Below are 16,381 nucleotides of genomic sequence, written 5' to 3' on the forward strand. Positions count from 1 at the left end.
AAGTTAATTGTTTGCCTTCCCCTAAAGGACTGGGAGAACTATTCGTTGAGAAACTTCAACGAATCACCGAAAATACGGAATGTAGAGTCGGCGACAGATTTATCTTAAAGAGTATATGTAGAGTAGAGTAGAAGCTCCGATCGGGTATTACGTATGTAGCATGAATGTCCGCGAGAGTGTGATGGCTGGTCCTTGTAAATTTACGAAGTCATGCATAAGTACGAGCGCTGCACAAATATGAGAATATGTGTGAGTCGGTCAACTATTCGAAGCATTACTGCCGCCTCCACCCCGATAATTTCGTACAAAATATCGGACCAAAGTATTCCTTTACCGGCTCCCTTCATGCCTTAGACTTGTGAATAAAGCTAAAGACACATATTACATCTTCAGAATAAGGTGGCGTACTATTACTAGCTTGTACCAAGGACGTTCAACGAGACGTCCTTGCTTGTACAAAGGGATTTGCAACTTCCCTATCCTCTCTACCAAAACAACAAGCTGACAAGATGGCGACTGTCAACTTGCGACGCTATCCCGTCATCCATTGCCCGACCGTATCGGCTTGACAAGCGACTTCGCGGTAAGTGTTATTTCTTAATTACAACTGATGACAAAATAAAATAACGACATACTCAAGCTCATAGCTTATGTTCGTGTCGTCATCAAAACAAAGAACATTACAGATGTATGTCAAAACAAACAAACAGGCATTCAAAGCATAAGGGTAACAAAGTACATTGTACATTGTATATGATAGCAGTTATGTATGAAATATAAGAAAATGATAATGAAGCGTTGTACGCTGGTAAATTGTATTCCACGTCAAACAGGATAAGAAAATTGGTTACTCGAATATTTTGGTTTCTTTTAGAAATAATTGTACACATCTACATTTCGTCGTAGGTTGTATATCTTTTCAACCAAATCAATAACAACATAACATGAAATAGAATAACACAACATAACATCAGGCATGAATAAACTGTCACAAGAAACAGATAAGTGAATCTTCGAAAACGGGCCATGATCTTGGTCTGATACAGATGCATAGCGTCTGTATGCATGCTTTGTAGATTTTAGTAAAGCTTTTGATTCCGTCTTTTTTCAGACTGCTACAACATCAAACCATGGAGGTAGCTACCTCCATGATCAAACCAAATAAAACCACCATAAGTAGAATTTCATGATCAGGGGACGGACAGAAGCCCGCAATGCAGTAATCCCCGTATATGAATTAAGCACGCCGCACGTGCAAAGCGAAGTAATTATGACTCAACATGCATGTGAGGTTAATCTACTAGGACGAAAAACTGCAACCTCAACGCCAACATTGCTAAGGCTGCTACTTGGCAGGAGGAATGCCGACTTGGTGTACTTGCCCTGGTTAAATAAAATGAGTGAATGTGTGGTTACGGTGCGGTCGTACGGGGAGTCACGACAAGAAGACGGAATCTTTGTGCAAGTTAGTCATGCAACTTACATGCAATGATTTTGGTTGAATTTTTTTGTCAATTTGTACCTTTAGAGATGTTTTTGATCATAAGATAAAGATCTACCTTTTGCACATATTACAAGAACTTTCAAGTAACATTAAGATAAATCTTAATATTGTTTCTTGCTCCCTGAGATTGATATCAAATATTTTAGAAAAAAATATCAAGATTGTTCTTAGATTTCTTTACGAAAAGCTTAACAAGGGCTTTGAATGAACTTCGTGTCGTGTTGAAAAAATTGGCATTCGCCTTACTAACCTGTACCTGTGCGTCATGATGAAGAGAAGTCACCATCTTTAAACTCTGTCAGATTTTGGTGTTTTGTCGCTGGTTGGAGAACGCAAAGACGCTACTCAGATGTGACTTACCGTGTGGCGGAAGATGACCCGGCCTCTTTAGAGGTGTATGCGCAGAGGCTTGAAAACTTAAGGTAAGATGATTTGGTGTTGTTTTATTGGCCTATGCCATAGATAATCCTATGGTAATGTAGGGTTGATGAGATTGGCCACGTTCGATGTGCGAAAGATGCTATGCTACTCTTTTGTACTGACCAAGCAGAGACTGTTTTGATATATTTTTCGTTATGCCAAGATACCAAAAGAAAAGCTGACAAACTATAAAGCTAATCAAAAACGTTGAAGATAGAAGATGAAGTCCACTTTGCAGTAGCTAGATTGTACTTTAAATAGTAATGATAGAAATTATCTTTTTAAGATATATTGTCAATGTCATATATTACAAGAACGTTACCATCTTTCCCATCCCTGACTAATATCGAAAAAATCATCTTTCTTAATATGGGCTTTTATCATCCTGTATTAAACGAACCCATTTCAAATTATATACTTTATTATATACTATATATAATATACGATTGGTCTCGGTGTTAACTAAGCGGGTACGGTCAAATACTGAATAAGGTATCTTGACGTACCGGGCTTAAATAATACATTCCCTGATGACAAGACTTGAAGTATTCCATCAAGTGTTGTAAAGTTCGTACTTGCCAGCTACGCAGAGAGTCCTGGTTTCTCCTTGGAGACGAAACCTGGGTTTTGCGCCCTTGGCCTTGACAGGTTTGTAGGCTTCTCGGAGCTGTTGCTTCTTCTCCTGGATAGACAGGTAAGTGCTCACTGATCCCGACGCCTGACTTTAGCTCTAGACGGTAGGTACGGCGCAGAACAACTTCCCTCTCAGGCATTGAGTCGAATTTTACGATGATCGGATTACCATTTCATACGCTATATGCGGTGGACATTAACGAAGGAGAAATCAATTCTGGCATTCATGACACCCAGTTTGTCGACAAGTAACTTGTAAGCTTCTTGTACCACAGCTTCCTCTGCCTTGAAAATGAAATACTGAGTACATCACCACATCAAAGTAAACGACAAAACAATATATTAAAGTCTTGTCTTCATATCGGATCGGCCATCCACGTTCCAGCATGGCAACAGACATCTTAGCCCATTTTCGGCAATTTGACCACTGTTAGGGGGCAACAAAATTTCTTGTTATTTTCCCCAAAACTAGGCGAACATTAAAGCGTTTTGACTTGAAACTCGGAATTCATGATCGAGAGACATAATTCCGCACATAACTTTAAAGGCGACACAGCTAGGACCTGTCCAGGGTAGATGATTATTTAAAAAAAGGCAAACCGGGAATATATAATTATAATATTACAAATTATGACATGACATCGCGTGTTTGGGGGGTGGTATCTGCATTTCGCCCCCGAAATCGGTAGTAATTATATATAAGTTATATACTTTCAGTAAATAGAATCTCTGCTCTTTCACATACATTTCCTGTCGGATCAAAACCAACAACATGTTAAAAATAAAAAGGCAATTCGCACTTATTTTCGGGTGGGATTTATCAGACCGTATTGGTAGGGGTTATACCGCCCCTAACGGCGTGATATACCCTTCGTTGGGCTGCCCTGGCTGTCTTGTACCAGCCAAACCAATAAATAAAATAAATAAATACCCTTCGGGTGAGGTTATTGAAAGACTAACGAAAGGTCATTGGTTAGAAATTTTATAGGAGTAGTAAATGAAGCTTAGATACTCGTATTATGAATACGTTTAGATTAGGAAGACACATGGTATTAGATTCCAGCGACAACCTTTCATATAAGGCGTGTCAGACTCGGCGTCAGCCCCCGAAATCATGGAACGAACTACTTTCTCTCGCGGAAGCGAGGCTGTTGTACGTACACGCATCTGTATTAGTGCGCGTGTTTGTTTGGTTAGTAACAAAGCATGACCTTTGACATCTATTGTAAGTATGTTAATTAGTGACGTCACCAAAGGTTATTATCCCGCTTGGGTTTAGACGTTCGGTCACGCGTGGGTGCAGCTCCGATAGAAATGTTCCACTTCATCTGCTCTCCTCGAAGACACGCTGCAAGGTAACTGATCACGCTTATAATAGTTTGATAATTCTCATCTGTTTTCTCTTCTAGTATTCTGCCTTTTTATGACCTTGCTAAATAGGTGTTCTTTATTTATTATTTGTTACTTTCAGGATTAATGTTTCGTAAGTTTCAAGGACATTGTACAAGTCTTACAGGCTTCTTTCCTCCTCCTGCACTCTGTTTATTTCTTTGTTTTGCATTTGTTGATTAATGTTTTTATTTGTGCAAAGGGATAAATGAAAACTGCAATATTTGAAGCTCCTTGCTTAAAGCCAAGTATTGATTGCAGCAAAAACGCTACGTTGTTGTCAAACTTTTGAATATCACACACCACGCTAGAGCTGCATGATACATCAGTTGTTTGACCATTTTCCTCCTTCAGTTTACTTGCAAGTGTGTAATATCTTATTCCCGAGCTATCATTGTTGTTAACTATAATAGTATAATACTATTGACTAAGCACGAGATGCGTGCGCGCAACGCCGATCGTAAATGGCAGAAATTGCGCACGCACAACCAAGGCCTGGTTTGGCTCTACGCGCGCGCCAACACAGTCCCCAGGCTTACCAGGCAAAGTGCGCGCACCGCTGCTAGTGCGTGGCGCTATACGCGCGCGCGCAGACAAGGGCCGATCTGGCAGGTTTCGCGTACCAACAAAATCCATAGTCGTACCAACAAACTGCGCGCAGCGCCGCTACTGGGGGGCGTTATGCGCGCCCGCGCGCAGCGCCGCTACGGCGTGGCCACTTGCGCGCGCGCGCATCAGCGCGCGAAATCGACCAATTTCGGGACCCCATTCCTACCTGCGTCACAGGATTGTGCCGACAATGGAATTGAATAGCGGCCCGATCCGTGCAAATTATTAGCGCTCGATCCACGCCGCCCGACCGAAGAAAATTGGAATGACGAGCACATTTATCGGGGATAAAATCCCCAATTTTGAAAACCGACCGCTAGCCGCTCGAAATTTTTGGTCGGCCCAAAAAAAGGCTAGGGTCGGGGGGTTTTTCATAGGGTCGGTCGGGTAACCGGAAACACAACATTTTTTTTCCTAGGCCTTAAAGGTTTGCTCTTACAAAAAAAGTGTTTTAGCTGGTTGTTTTATAGTTTTGTGCACACAATGTCTTATGAATTCCATTTGTCCCATGTACTCTCATATCTACACATGCTCCCAGTAGCCGAGATAAAAAGGATGAAGTACAGGGACAAAATGTGAACATCCTAATAAATTATGGCAAACAATAACCACTATTACACGGTAGGTGTATTTGACTTACGAAAGTGTTTACTATGAAATTGTACAGCTTTTAGGAAAAGCTTTTAACTAAATAAAGATGTACGTGAGACTTACAAAAAATATGCAACAGATTTCTAGTACTTAGGAAATCTCTGAAATACTTTGATTGGAGAATACCTCATCAGTAATAATGTAAAACCAACAATTGCCTTGAGAAAGCAAAAAAAAAGGTAACTCAAAAACAGTACGACTTAAGATGACCACAAAAGAACTTGTTAATGCATGAAATACTCCCCTTCTACAGATGACATGGCACCCTTACTTACATCGTATTAAGACAGCAATTGTAATTAAAGGACTTTTGAAAGTACACTTCACAACACGGTATAGTACAATGTAGTAGTAGTATCTATTGATTACACTGCTGCAGGGGTCTTAAATGCAGATGGGCAGTAGTTGGCTAGTGTAAGTAGGGTTAACCCTATTATATATATAATAGCTGCACTGACAATATAGCTTAGCTAATCTTTGCTAACAGTGCTTACCTAAGACTATCTACGGCTCCTCATACAGGAATGTTACTTGTGTTTCTAGTCAGTTAAAATAATTCTGTCATCTATGTAAGTTATCGATTTTAAAACATTTCCTTCTAGCATTATTTTAACAAAGCTTCACACAGTACCATATTTCAGCAGTTAAGTCAGCTAGTATAATTTTGTACTGAATGTACCAAAGATTTACGTTTTTGTGTTTGCTTTCTCCCTTATTCACAAGACAAGTATCACATACAGCAGTAACAGAATATAGCTAGGGCATTTGACACCTTAAGTTGCAGTTGATGAATCCTTTTGTATTTATCCTTGGCACTACACGTACATTCTAAATTGGACCTCAAACCTTTTTTGTCTTTTGTACAAAGGCACATCAGAAATGAGTGTTACATGATAAAACGTGTCTTAAGCTCTGTGCTGTACCTTTGCTATTCTTGTGCCATTACTATTGAAATCACTAATTATACTGCATTGGTTTGACTTTGTATTGAAGTACCTTAACTTATGCAGTGTACCTGTGAATCACTAGGTGGTGCACACATCAAAAGCAAACCATGAAGGGACCTCACATGATGACTATACCAAATACTGACATACCGAACCATCATATGTGCTTCATATAATGTGCACACACATGGATACGGCAGTGACCAATAGTTTGCCGATGGAATTTGGAAACTGTGGACAGTTAGAACCACTTCCAGCCATCAAAATCATTAAAATGGGTACAAAAGACTGCAAGTACAGTACATACATGTATAACATTATAATCTCACAGGACTTCCCAAAGTACAAGTGTATTAGATGATTGGGCCAAACTTACCATTGCAAGTTGCAACCATAGAATTTTTACATACATTAAAATGTATTACTATTATTCACAATTATCTAGAGATGTATACAAAAAGGGCCCATCTCTTAGTATTGTAACCTGGCAAATTCGTGATCAGCAGCACAACCTTTATCAGGATTTCACAAGTCTACAAATCAACTTAAATATTAAATCCTTCTTGTTCCACATGACGGTTATAGTATATCATGTTATAATTGTCACCAAACATTTGAATAATAGATTTCCATCATCAAAAAACCTTTGTAAGCAACATTTTCATATCTACAATTTCCATCATATACACTTCATGTATTATAATATTAAGTAATCACATAATACATTAGCAGTATGATAAATATTTACCATTAACACAAGAAACTATTTCTTGCAAGTATTTATTATCTGCAGATTTCATTTGAAAGGTTTTAATGTTTGAACTGAATGCTATGGCTACTAGACACTAGCAAAGCACTCTGCACAGCATTAGCCAGTTTCTTTTTTTTTTCTGATAAAAACTAAACATGTCTTTGGCCCACTTCAATTGTCTGTTACTCCACCTTCAGGAGCTTGCTGTATTCCTTCTGCTGTTCCTTCTTGTAGTCCTCTTTCACTGTCATCCTTTTGAGCTGTCCATCCCTGGATATGTGAGAGACAGATTTGTTAGACAAAACCAATCAGGAGGAAAGGACCAATCCTTATAAATGTACAACTGACATGATCATGGCCTTGTCTCAAAGCAGAAGACTTGGCACAACCATTGTCTAATAATTGGAAAATTCCAGTTTGTTCCACCTGATTCTAGTTTACAGTTCACACCTGTGCTCCTCTTCATTTCTTTATCTTATTTTCCATTTACATGACATGTTTCTAAGGCTCACTGCACTTCATTGCACTTCAAGAGGTAAGAAAAGTGTGAAAATGATTAAGAAGAAAAAAAGGTCAATGAGATGACCAACCATAACAAGTCCACCAGTCCTCCCTTCTGCGCTATCTCGTGCTTCACTCTGTTGGCAAACTCCACAGCAATCTCTCCCTCCTGTGCAGAATTCATAAAATCTTTTTTAGAATCATCATACATATAAGCATAACAATAAATACCACAGATATGATTAGATTGGTTAACTACACATACCTAACTGGAGAGAATTCACTTTTTGTTGCTTGTAAATGATACGACTACATTAATATATCCCGAACGGAATTTTCAAGAACTTCAAACAAGACTTCAAAGTTTTTAATACGAAGTTCACATATCATGGGCAGTCCATTTATTTAAACAATATGTTTAACATGTTATATCCTCAACGATAAGAAACATCCTGAATTTTTAACTTTCCCAAACAGATGATTCTACCATCACCACCTTTCAGTGACCACAACAGTGCGTTTACCACAGACATGTGTTTTAGAACATCAAAGGATGGCACCCAGGCCAGGGATTGATGGAAACTACCCACTTTTCTGTGCATGGGCGGCAGGTACCAGACATCACACACGATGGCCCAGGACGTCATCATCAGGAGCAGGTACTGGATCATGTTGTACTTGCTGCTGTTCCAGAATGCATCACCAAATCTGGCGTCATACTGTAAATATGATACAACACATGTACTGTTAAACTGAATACCGGTGCATAAGAAGGATCTCATCGTTCCATGATATACCTGCCCTCAGTGATTTAGCTTTTATCATTCAAAAAACACAAAAAGTTGGTTTGATCATTGATTAAAACCAGTCCAAGTGCAGTACTAAAAAAGATATGACTGTTTAAAATGGAATAAAATGTAAGATACCCTAACAAAGAGAAAGACTAACAATTGACTACCAGTTTGTTCAATGCCTGAAGTTTGTACAGGTGTACTTACCTTGATAGCAACAGGGTAGATGGTGCCGCCCACCTCAAAACTTCCTTTTTTGAACATCATGACTGACGTGTTATTAATGCAAGTTCCTGCAGGAAACAGGTAGACAATGATGATCATACAGCTGTATGTCAACCTTTCTAACATCCAAAAACACAGAAAGGCAACTACCAGTACATGTACATGTATTTCAAACCATAGCTACTTTTTCTATACGTCTACTTTCTTCTTCTGTCACCATAACAAAATTGAAGGAACAACCACTCACCTTCCGGGAAAATCAAAATGGGCAGCTTTTCAGGATCTGAAACATGTTCTTTCAACCTGGAAAGACCAGAAAAGGGTTTTACTTCTCACACTTATTTTTTATGGTTTTCATGGTAACTTCATATCTGAACAGCATGCAAAAAAGAAAAGTAACAATACTCAATACAGATAACAGAATTCAAAAGTTCCAAACCTCATAAAATGGGTAGCAAATGATTATAAGAAGGTAAGATCACCTGTTGCTGACAGCATGTCTGTCCTTGGCCTCTGACCTCTGGAACCAGATGTGAGCCTCTGACCTTGACATGGCCCTCTGGATCATCCCTGTGAACCCGCCATGGACCTGACCAACCTGTAGTGTAGGTTCAAGTGCAGCAATCACAAATGGATAATCAAAAGCAACAGCACAATTCTGGCAAACCCAAAAGTCATAAATCCTCTCTGTAATACTTCTGTGTATCGTTTCTGGTGGCAGTTTTAGCAGATACTCACCATGGCATAGCAGGCATCACAAGCCAAGATGATGACATCAATGGGTGAGGTGTGATTTGCAACACAGATGCCTCCTCCCTTGGCTCGATTCTCTCTGAAGGGAATGACGCAACAGTCTTACCATTTATTTTATATCTGTGGAACAAACCTGAAATACAAATGTACCTATGCACAAGCCAGTCCACATACATGTGTATCAATGTGATAAACATACATGTGATGGAGAAAATTAGAAGATGCATTGTACTCACTTGTTATGGTAGGTAACCACAGCTGAAAAGGCTCTGGCCAGGATACGGTAACACATCAGGCTGACATACTTGCTGACATGTCTCTTGTAACTGGAAACATATTCATAAGAATTAACATACATCCTGGTAGCTTATAGCAAGGAGTGATAGCAAGTGTCCCCAAGAACAAAACTGTGCATGCCAAAGTTGCCAGTATTAATTGCCAGAGGCAATTAAGAGCATCTTATGCAATAATAAACACATTTATAGTGAAAATATACCCTATCACAGTACAGGGAAATACATATAGTGATCTTACTTGCAGCACTACATATTCACATGCATCCCTACAACATTTGGTCTTCATGATTATATCTCATCACAATAAACAAATTAAGGATAAACCCTCTAGTAACAGATTCACAACATGCTACAATATTACAAACAGAAAACAAAAATGGAGGTACATTTATACAAAAGTGAACACCATACAATATGGTGTAGAGAGTCACAATGTTACCTAGTATTAGGCAAGATACTAAGGGTAGCCGTGGCGGCCATGAAGATACTGACGCTGACTGTAGCCAGTAGCAATCTGTAATATGATCATTGACTCAATTAACTTTTCAATCATAATCATCATCAAATGATGGGTGAATGGTTGAATACCACAAGAGTAACTGAGGCGTGTCCTCTTTTATCATTCTTCTCCTTGAAAGGTGTCAAGGAGACGAACTAAATCTCAGAGATCAACACCACCCAGTGCGTGGAATTCATCCTTCCACCTATCATTATAATCACATACATTGCCCTATGAAGAAGTGTCAGTTTTCTCTGCAATAGTTCTTTTTGAAGTGCTACAGTAGGTTACTTTACAGTATTAGAAATATATGTTTCTGTCACAGCAACATTTTCACTAAATGAACATCAAACTTGGTCATCCCAGTTCTGAGGGAAAGCAGACACCTCTCCATTGAGACAAATTTTCAAACAACACAGGTTAGACTCACCGAGAGTTAGGCATGAGGCCTATAGCAGCAGTTGTCATTAGAAAACAGTTCACGCTCACAACAGTAAGAATGAATCTGGACATGAGTAGAAAAAAGGAAAAAAAACATAGAACCTATTTGTGCATACCTAAGTTTAAATCAGTTAGTCACTGTTTATTCATTCAATGACAATTTTTCACTGTTTCTTCATTCAGTTTCAATTTCATGTTCCAATTATATGGCTAAAATTCATTCAGAATCAAGCAAAATTAAGAAGACTCGCTCATATTTGTTTGTGGTCCAATCAACTTTATTTGTATGTCTTTTTCTAATCTGATCTTTTGAATTGAAAGCTCAGTTTTCAAATTTGTAATTTGTATGACCATTCTTGCGCTTACTAGTACTTGGGTATGCAACAAGAGGGAAGCACACTCAACCTCCATCTTAGCAGTAGCAAGCAATTCAAGCATACACATATGATCACCAAGATCTACATTTAAAAAGCATTTAAGAACCAAAGAGCTGTTAGGCATAAAAATAATTTGACAAAAGTGACACTTTTTTTTTAAACAGAGTGGTTTTAATTTAAGGCAAGCAAATACTGTAAGTCTCTTTAGATTCGCGGGGCCTAAAGTTCGCGGTTTCGGGAAAATGGACAATCCGCGGTATTTTTAGATTCGCGATTTCTCCTTGGCTATTTTTCAAAGAAAAATGTGTTAAGTGTATATTTAAAATAATAAAAGTTCGTGTTCCGGCATTTATCTCCTAAAACGCGGCGCAAAAATTTGTTTCGTGCACCGCGCGAGACTGCCGGCGGTAAAGCTGACGATCGATCTGACGCACGTGTAAACAATTTTCTTTGTTCGGAAATAAGCGCTAAAATGCTATTTTCCACGACTACACATCGATACTCTAGTGAAGAAATGCATAATCGAAAGAATATATATATCACTAAGCAAATTTATGCCGTCTTCGGCGAGATTTTGAACCCGGAAGTATGCAAAGGTCACCTTCGGTTTTGTAGGCCCACGGTGAGCGTTTCTATCCAGCAAAACAAGAAGAAGAAAAACGCCCGCAAAGCAGGGCGCAAAAGATAACCAACTAACATTTCCCAGGTACCAGCCGTTATATTTTTCATAAAAATACTTGTAGATATGCCCGATGTTCCCGCAATTTTCAAGCGCCCGGGCGCGCATGGCCGGCGCTCTGCACGCATAGATTTTTTTCGGCGGTACACGGTTGACACGGCCAGTGCCGCAGTATCGCGATTCGATGTCTCATAATATTATAATTTTTTGACATCAGTATAACTTAAAAAATTTTGGTACTCAACATTTGCTAAGAATAAAGTTGATTTGCAGTGATTTGTGTTTGTCGCGTGTGTTTGTGTTTCACTTACCGTCGTGAATGCATGTGGGGAGGGGGGCGCACTTACGCAAAACATATTCGCGGGGAAATAGATTCGCGGTACAAAGGTCCCCGCGAATGCCGCGAATCTAAATATACCGCGGAAATTTGTAGACTTACAGTACATGTATATAAATGGTGGTGGACATGAGCTGAAGCAGAACATTTTTATCCACACAGCACAGCACTTACCTCATGGGCAGGAGACAGCAGTACCTGAAGAGGAACCCTATCACCCACAGGATGGTGAGCCGCACACTGTGAGCACAATACCATGTTTTCGTGATACATGTAGATCAAATGCTACATAACTGTACCTCAACTCATATTGTGATATCGCTACCAACCTATGATATCCCTACCAACAACAGATGTATCCTCAGCTACACAATAGCCAGACGGGTAATCAACTAATGTTACAATCAACACAATGCAACTCATATTATCATGCATACTTTTAGTACTTAAAAGATTCTTAAAACCATTAATGGTTTTAAAAGTTTTTTGCTATATTGCTATTTACTTGTCCCTTTGCATTAGCAAACATAAGTAGACAGAACAAAGAAAGTTCAATCTGCAGTCACAGCAACTGATATAGTATTACACTTGTAATTCTTACCTTACAAACTCATAATGTGTGTTTGTTCTTGTCAACAGATTCCATGATGGCAACTCTAAAGATAAATCAAGTCAGAGAGGTTAGTTCTGTACCCCAACAATAGATTTCAGTGAGGCTCAAACAAGACAGACACTCTTCCACACCTTCTAAATAAAGCTCAAAAATTAAAATCGGATCCAAAATTCATGTTGATTATAAAAACATGGCTTACCTGCAGCAGAAAAGCATTTTGTTACGTTGTCATCTGCAATTGCCTGTAAAACAATCATCCAGGCATTTGTGTTTAGTCTGGATCATAAATCCTTATACCTTGTCCAAAGTCAATGTCCTCCGTACGTGAGGGCATTGGCTCCTGCTTGCAGACAGTGTTTACTCTAGTCTAAAGTCTGATAACCCTAGATAGATTAATATAGCAACTAATGCTTGCATCACCTTAGAACTTTTTGTTATACTAGTCTCTAAGGAGCAGAAAGGACAACACGGATTTATAATATGGCTAACAGTGTAAGAAACCAGGAGGAGACAGTAGAAACAGATAAAAACCCCTTGGTCCCGGGCCGGATTCGAACTCACGGCTCCCGGGCCACAGGCAGACGCTCTAACTGAGTGAGCTAAAAGGTCTAGACCCGTTTGCCGGATCTGTTGGTAGCGCCTATAAACCCCCCACTGTTACACTACTCCCCCTTTTCTTTTCAAGATTCGTCCTTGAATCTTCCGAATTCGACATCCCTGGAGCGGCACTCTTTGCCAGAACTCCCAGGGCCGGTGTGGGAACCACTGTAAGAAACAGGAGGAGCCGTAAAAACCCACTGGTCCCGGGCGGGGATTCAAACCCACAACCTCCCGGGCCCCAGTCAGACACTCTAACCGCTCGGCCGAAAAGGTCTAGACCTGTTTGCCGGATCTGTTGGTAGCGCCTATAAACCCCCCACTGTTACAACAGCATGGTCAGCTTCAAAATTATTCTAAAAGGAAAGTTGCAAAATTGACATAAAAGGACCAATCAAACCTTGACAGATTGACCTAGTAGCACAGAACAAACACAGGCGTATTAAGTCCACATCCTTGAACCTGCAGACAATGCACAAACCTCAATGCCTTGTCGACAGAAGTGGTAACAATCAGACAATTCAAACTCTCTTCTCAGTGTTCCAAATGATCTGACTTTCTTCAGTGTTGTCTTCTCTTCTTCTTGTAGCAGAGCCACACCTGTGGACATTCATAACAATTAATTTCACATTCATAACTGCTCTAAAAATAAAATTACACAATACCGCTTCCACAGCATTCATACAAAATTTGCCTTGGATACATTGGTACTACTAGCCCTATTATTAAGTTTTGTACATGAGCTTTTGTTCTTACTGTTTTTCTGTGCAGCTGCATTGTTGTCAGGTAACTGCTCCCCTCTGTTTCCATTTAGGTCCTGCCGACTGTCGTGCTGCTGTATTCTGTTTGTGGCAAACTGGAAAAAGACAAGTGGCGGTCAAAAAGACACTGTACAAGCGCTTGTCTACAAATTACAATTACAAGGAAACACCTTCTCCAAATTTTCTCTGCTTGTTCCGTATCTACTACCAGGTACCCATTCAATTTTTCCTTGTCTGTTCCCCTGGAGATTTTATCTGTTGGATAAAAATTGCAGTACTTCATGGGAAACATTCCAGGTAACAAACACAAACATATAGCTCAGGCTGACACATACTTATGCCAGGGTAACTTATGTTTCAGGAAAAAGCCAGCCCCTTACAACAGCAATAAATTGACAGAGCAAATTTTGTCCAGACCACAATAAATGCAGTGATCATATATAAGTTATCTTACCTCAAAAGCCTTCTCTAGACAGTCCATATATACCTTACATAGACCCAAGGAACTCAGGGCAGGAATGATGACCGTAGTAAATGAAAGAATTATGGGGAAAATTGAAAATCCCCACAGAAAAGCTGCTGAATAGGTAAGAAATGCCATTCTCCTAGCAGCAGTTACTGCCGAACTAGTAACTCCCCTGAACACACAGAGGAAGTCGATGTAATAGAACCCCTAGGCTGTAGGCACAGTACGATGATGCAATACTGTGCCAGTCTGAAAAGGCTTGACTAAGGTGAACGCCCTTTTACTCCGAGACAGCACGTGTGCATTTCATGAGTCTATTGTGTCTCTGTTTTCTTGGCTGAGACCGAAGGCTAACATGCCAAGATGGTACACAGCGGAACACACGTGCACCATATCCGCCACGCAACTACATTACTAAGTACATATACATGTATTTGCATATGCTAAAAAGGACCTACACTGCATTTGTTATCAAGGGGCCTACTGTCCAAGCAGATGTGAAGATGTAGCTTTGTCTATGTAAAAAGTTTAAAGGTATACAAACACTGAGACTGAGTCAGATCAAACCAGACCACTCTTACATCTGCTTGAAGATTACTCAGGCCTACATTGGAACATGCTACTACCAGTACTTTTTTTTCACAAGTCATTTATTTTTTTCAAGAAAGCAGGTTTTGAAAAACAAATAATTACATAGGTACATTGTATCACCTAAATCGGTCTTCATGGTACCTATAGTAATAACTGAGCTTTGCAGTCCTTGAATGTCTTTACTAGATTTTGTCTGAAAACAAACAAGTACAGCTGAAGTACGATTTGTTGCTATGGCCATCTCCTGGTGACTCCTATTAATTTGACACCATTAACCCATTTGACACTGCCAAGAGTCAACTAACGGTTACCTGGTCTTGTGTTAACAACCTATTCTGGGGAAAGTAAATACTAAATGATCTATGAACATGTTCTTCAAACATTTTTAGATGAGAAGTCACATATATGTATAACTGATACATTACACCAAGGGGGTTCAGTTAAACCTCATTGAATCCATGTATATATACTATATAAGCAACTGTCCAATTCCCAAGTAAAACATTGACAGATGCCTACGATGTTGTTACAACCTCAACAGTGAACTTAATATAGCCATACTAGGTTAATGATTGACAATAGTAACCCGACAGTGAGCCAAAGTCCAAGGACCTTAGAAAACTATACTATTTATAGAGACTCCGATTGTTAAAGGTGAAAACACCTCTACTTCACCTTCCGATACATTCTCCTAACAGGGTCAAAGCCTACTTTAGGAGGATTTTTTTTTAAATCATTGAGGTAGCCTGGAATATGGACGCACAGTCCTGGGATAACGCATCTGACATTGACCCATCGATAACCCAGATAACATTTGGTATTTTGGACTGGAACCCTGTACTGGTATGCAGCACTAGTGTTGGGTACAGTAACGTTAATCTACTAAAGACTAGTATGGAGACAAGACTGCAATAATTTAAATCCATATTTTAAGAATCCAAATTTAGAAATGGAAAACAATGACATCTAACGTTACATGTACTGGAAGGCCAATGCCAGGACAACACAGGCATGACAAGGTTAATTCAAGGTTTACAAATTATTAGACTTTGTCAGTCTCAGGTCTACAAATACTAGTATGTCAGTGACTTCCAACTGAGGACACCATGCAGCCCATTTGACCCCGACGTGACATCATGACATATTTCTGTCCCATGTACGGTGAATAAGAACTGGTCCAGTGAGTCACTTGACATGGTAAACAAGTCCTCAAAATGGGTCAGGGTCCACCATACATAGTTAAGTATACAGCAGTGTCAGTGCATATCAATAATAAATTTGTACTCCCAAAAACTCTTACTCCCTATCAAGTTGGCACGTACACCTCCTCGTTCCCATTTTATGATATCTGCTTCCTACAGTCCCTGAATACTATTATAAACGTTAGTACCTTTAGAGCCTTAGAAAGTTTATTGGTTCAAAACCTCCTTGATAATTTGGACACAGATGGGAGGAGGGGCACTGGTACGGTACAAATTGTATACCTTTGTATCTAACAGACGACTACAATCTTCATTTACCTTCAAAGACACCGAAGGAGGACCTTTAGG

General features: G+C 39.5%; 1 protein-coding gene across 3 annotated transcripts in view; it reads right to left on the bottom strand.

Annotated features, from left to right (window-relative positions):
* Positions 1 to 5,185: 5,185 nt before the first annotated feature.
* LOC109463219 (glycerol-3-phosphate acyltransferase 4-like) overlaps positions 5,186 to 16,381 on the bottom strand; it is a 12,305-nt gene continuing 1,109 nt past the window's right edge. The window contains exons 1-15 of one of the 3 annotated variants that reach the window (XM_019759949.1): positions 14,229 to 14,506; positions 13,770 to 13,869; positions 13,495 to 13,613; positions 12,616 to 12,658; positions 12,405 to 12,459; positions 11,978 to 12,043; positions 10,400 to 10,474; positions 9,411 to 9,500; positions 9,160 to 9,253; positions 8,904 to 9,019; positions 8,669 to 8,724; positions 8,404 to 8,489; positions 7,996 to 8,124; positions 7,495 to 7,574; positions 5,186 to 7,174 (exon numbers count right to left, since the gene is read on the bottom strand). In XM_019759949.1, the coding sequence (XP_019615508.1) occupies positions 7,087 to 7,174; positions 7,495 to 7,574; positions 7,996 to 8,124; positions 8,404 to 8,489; positions 8,669 to 8,724; positions 8,904 to 9,019; positions 9,160 to 9,253; positions 9,411 to 9,500; positions 10,400 to 10,474; positions 11,978 to 12,043; positions 12,405 to 12,459; positions 12,616 to 12,658; positions 13,495 to 13,613; positions 13,770 to 13,869; positions 14,229 to 14,375 (1,344 nt within the window). In that variant the 5' untranslated portion in view covers positions 14,376 to 14,506 and the 3' untranslated portion in view covers positions 5,186 to 7,086. Of the gene's footprint in view, positions 7,175 to 7,494; positions 7,575 to 7,995; positions 8,125 to 8,403; positions 8,490 to 8,668; positions 8,725 to 8,903; positions 9,020 to 9,159; positions 9,254 to 9,410; positions 9,501 to 9,909; positions 9,985 to 10,399; positions 10,475 to 11,977; positions 12,044 to 12,404; positions 12,460 to 12,615; positions 12,659 to 13,494; positions 13,614 to 13,769; positions 13,870 to 14,228; positions 14,507 to 16,381 lie in introns of those variants that run through there. The other 2 variants (XM_019759948.1, XM_019759947.1) reach the window with 2 other exon arrangements.

This window comes from Branchiostoma belcheri, unplaced genomic scaffold (genome assembly GCF_001625305.1).
Source record: "Branchiostoma belcheri isolate BF01 breed outbred unplaced genomic scaffold, Haploidv18h27 scaffold123, whole genome shotgun sequence".
Taxonomy (NCBI): domain Eukaryota; kingdom Metazoa; phylum Chordata; class Leptocardii; order Amphioxiformes; family Branchiostomatidae; genus Branchiostoma; species Branchiostoma belcheri.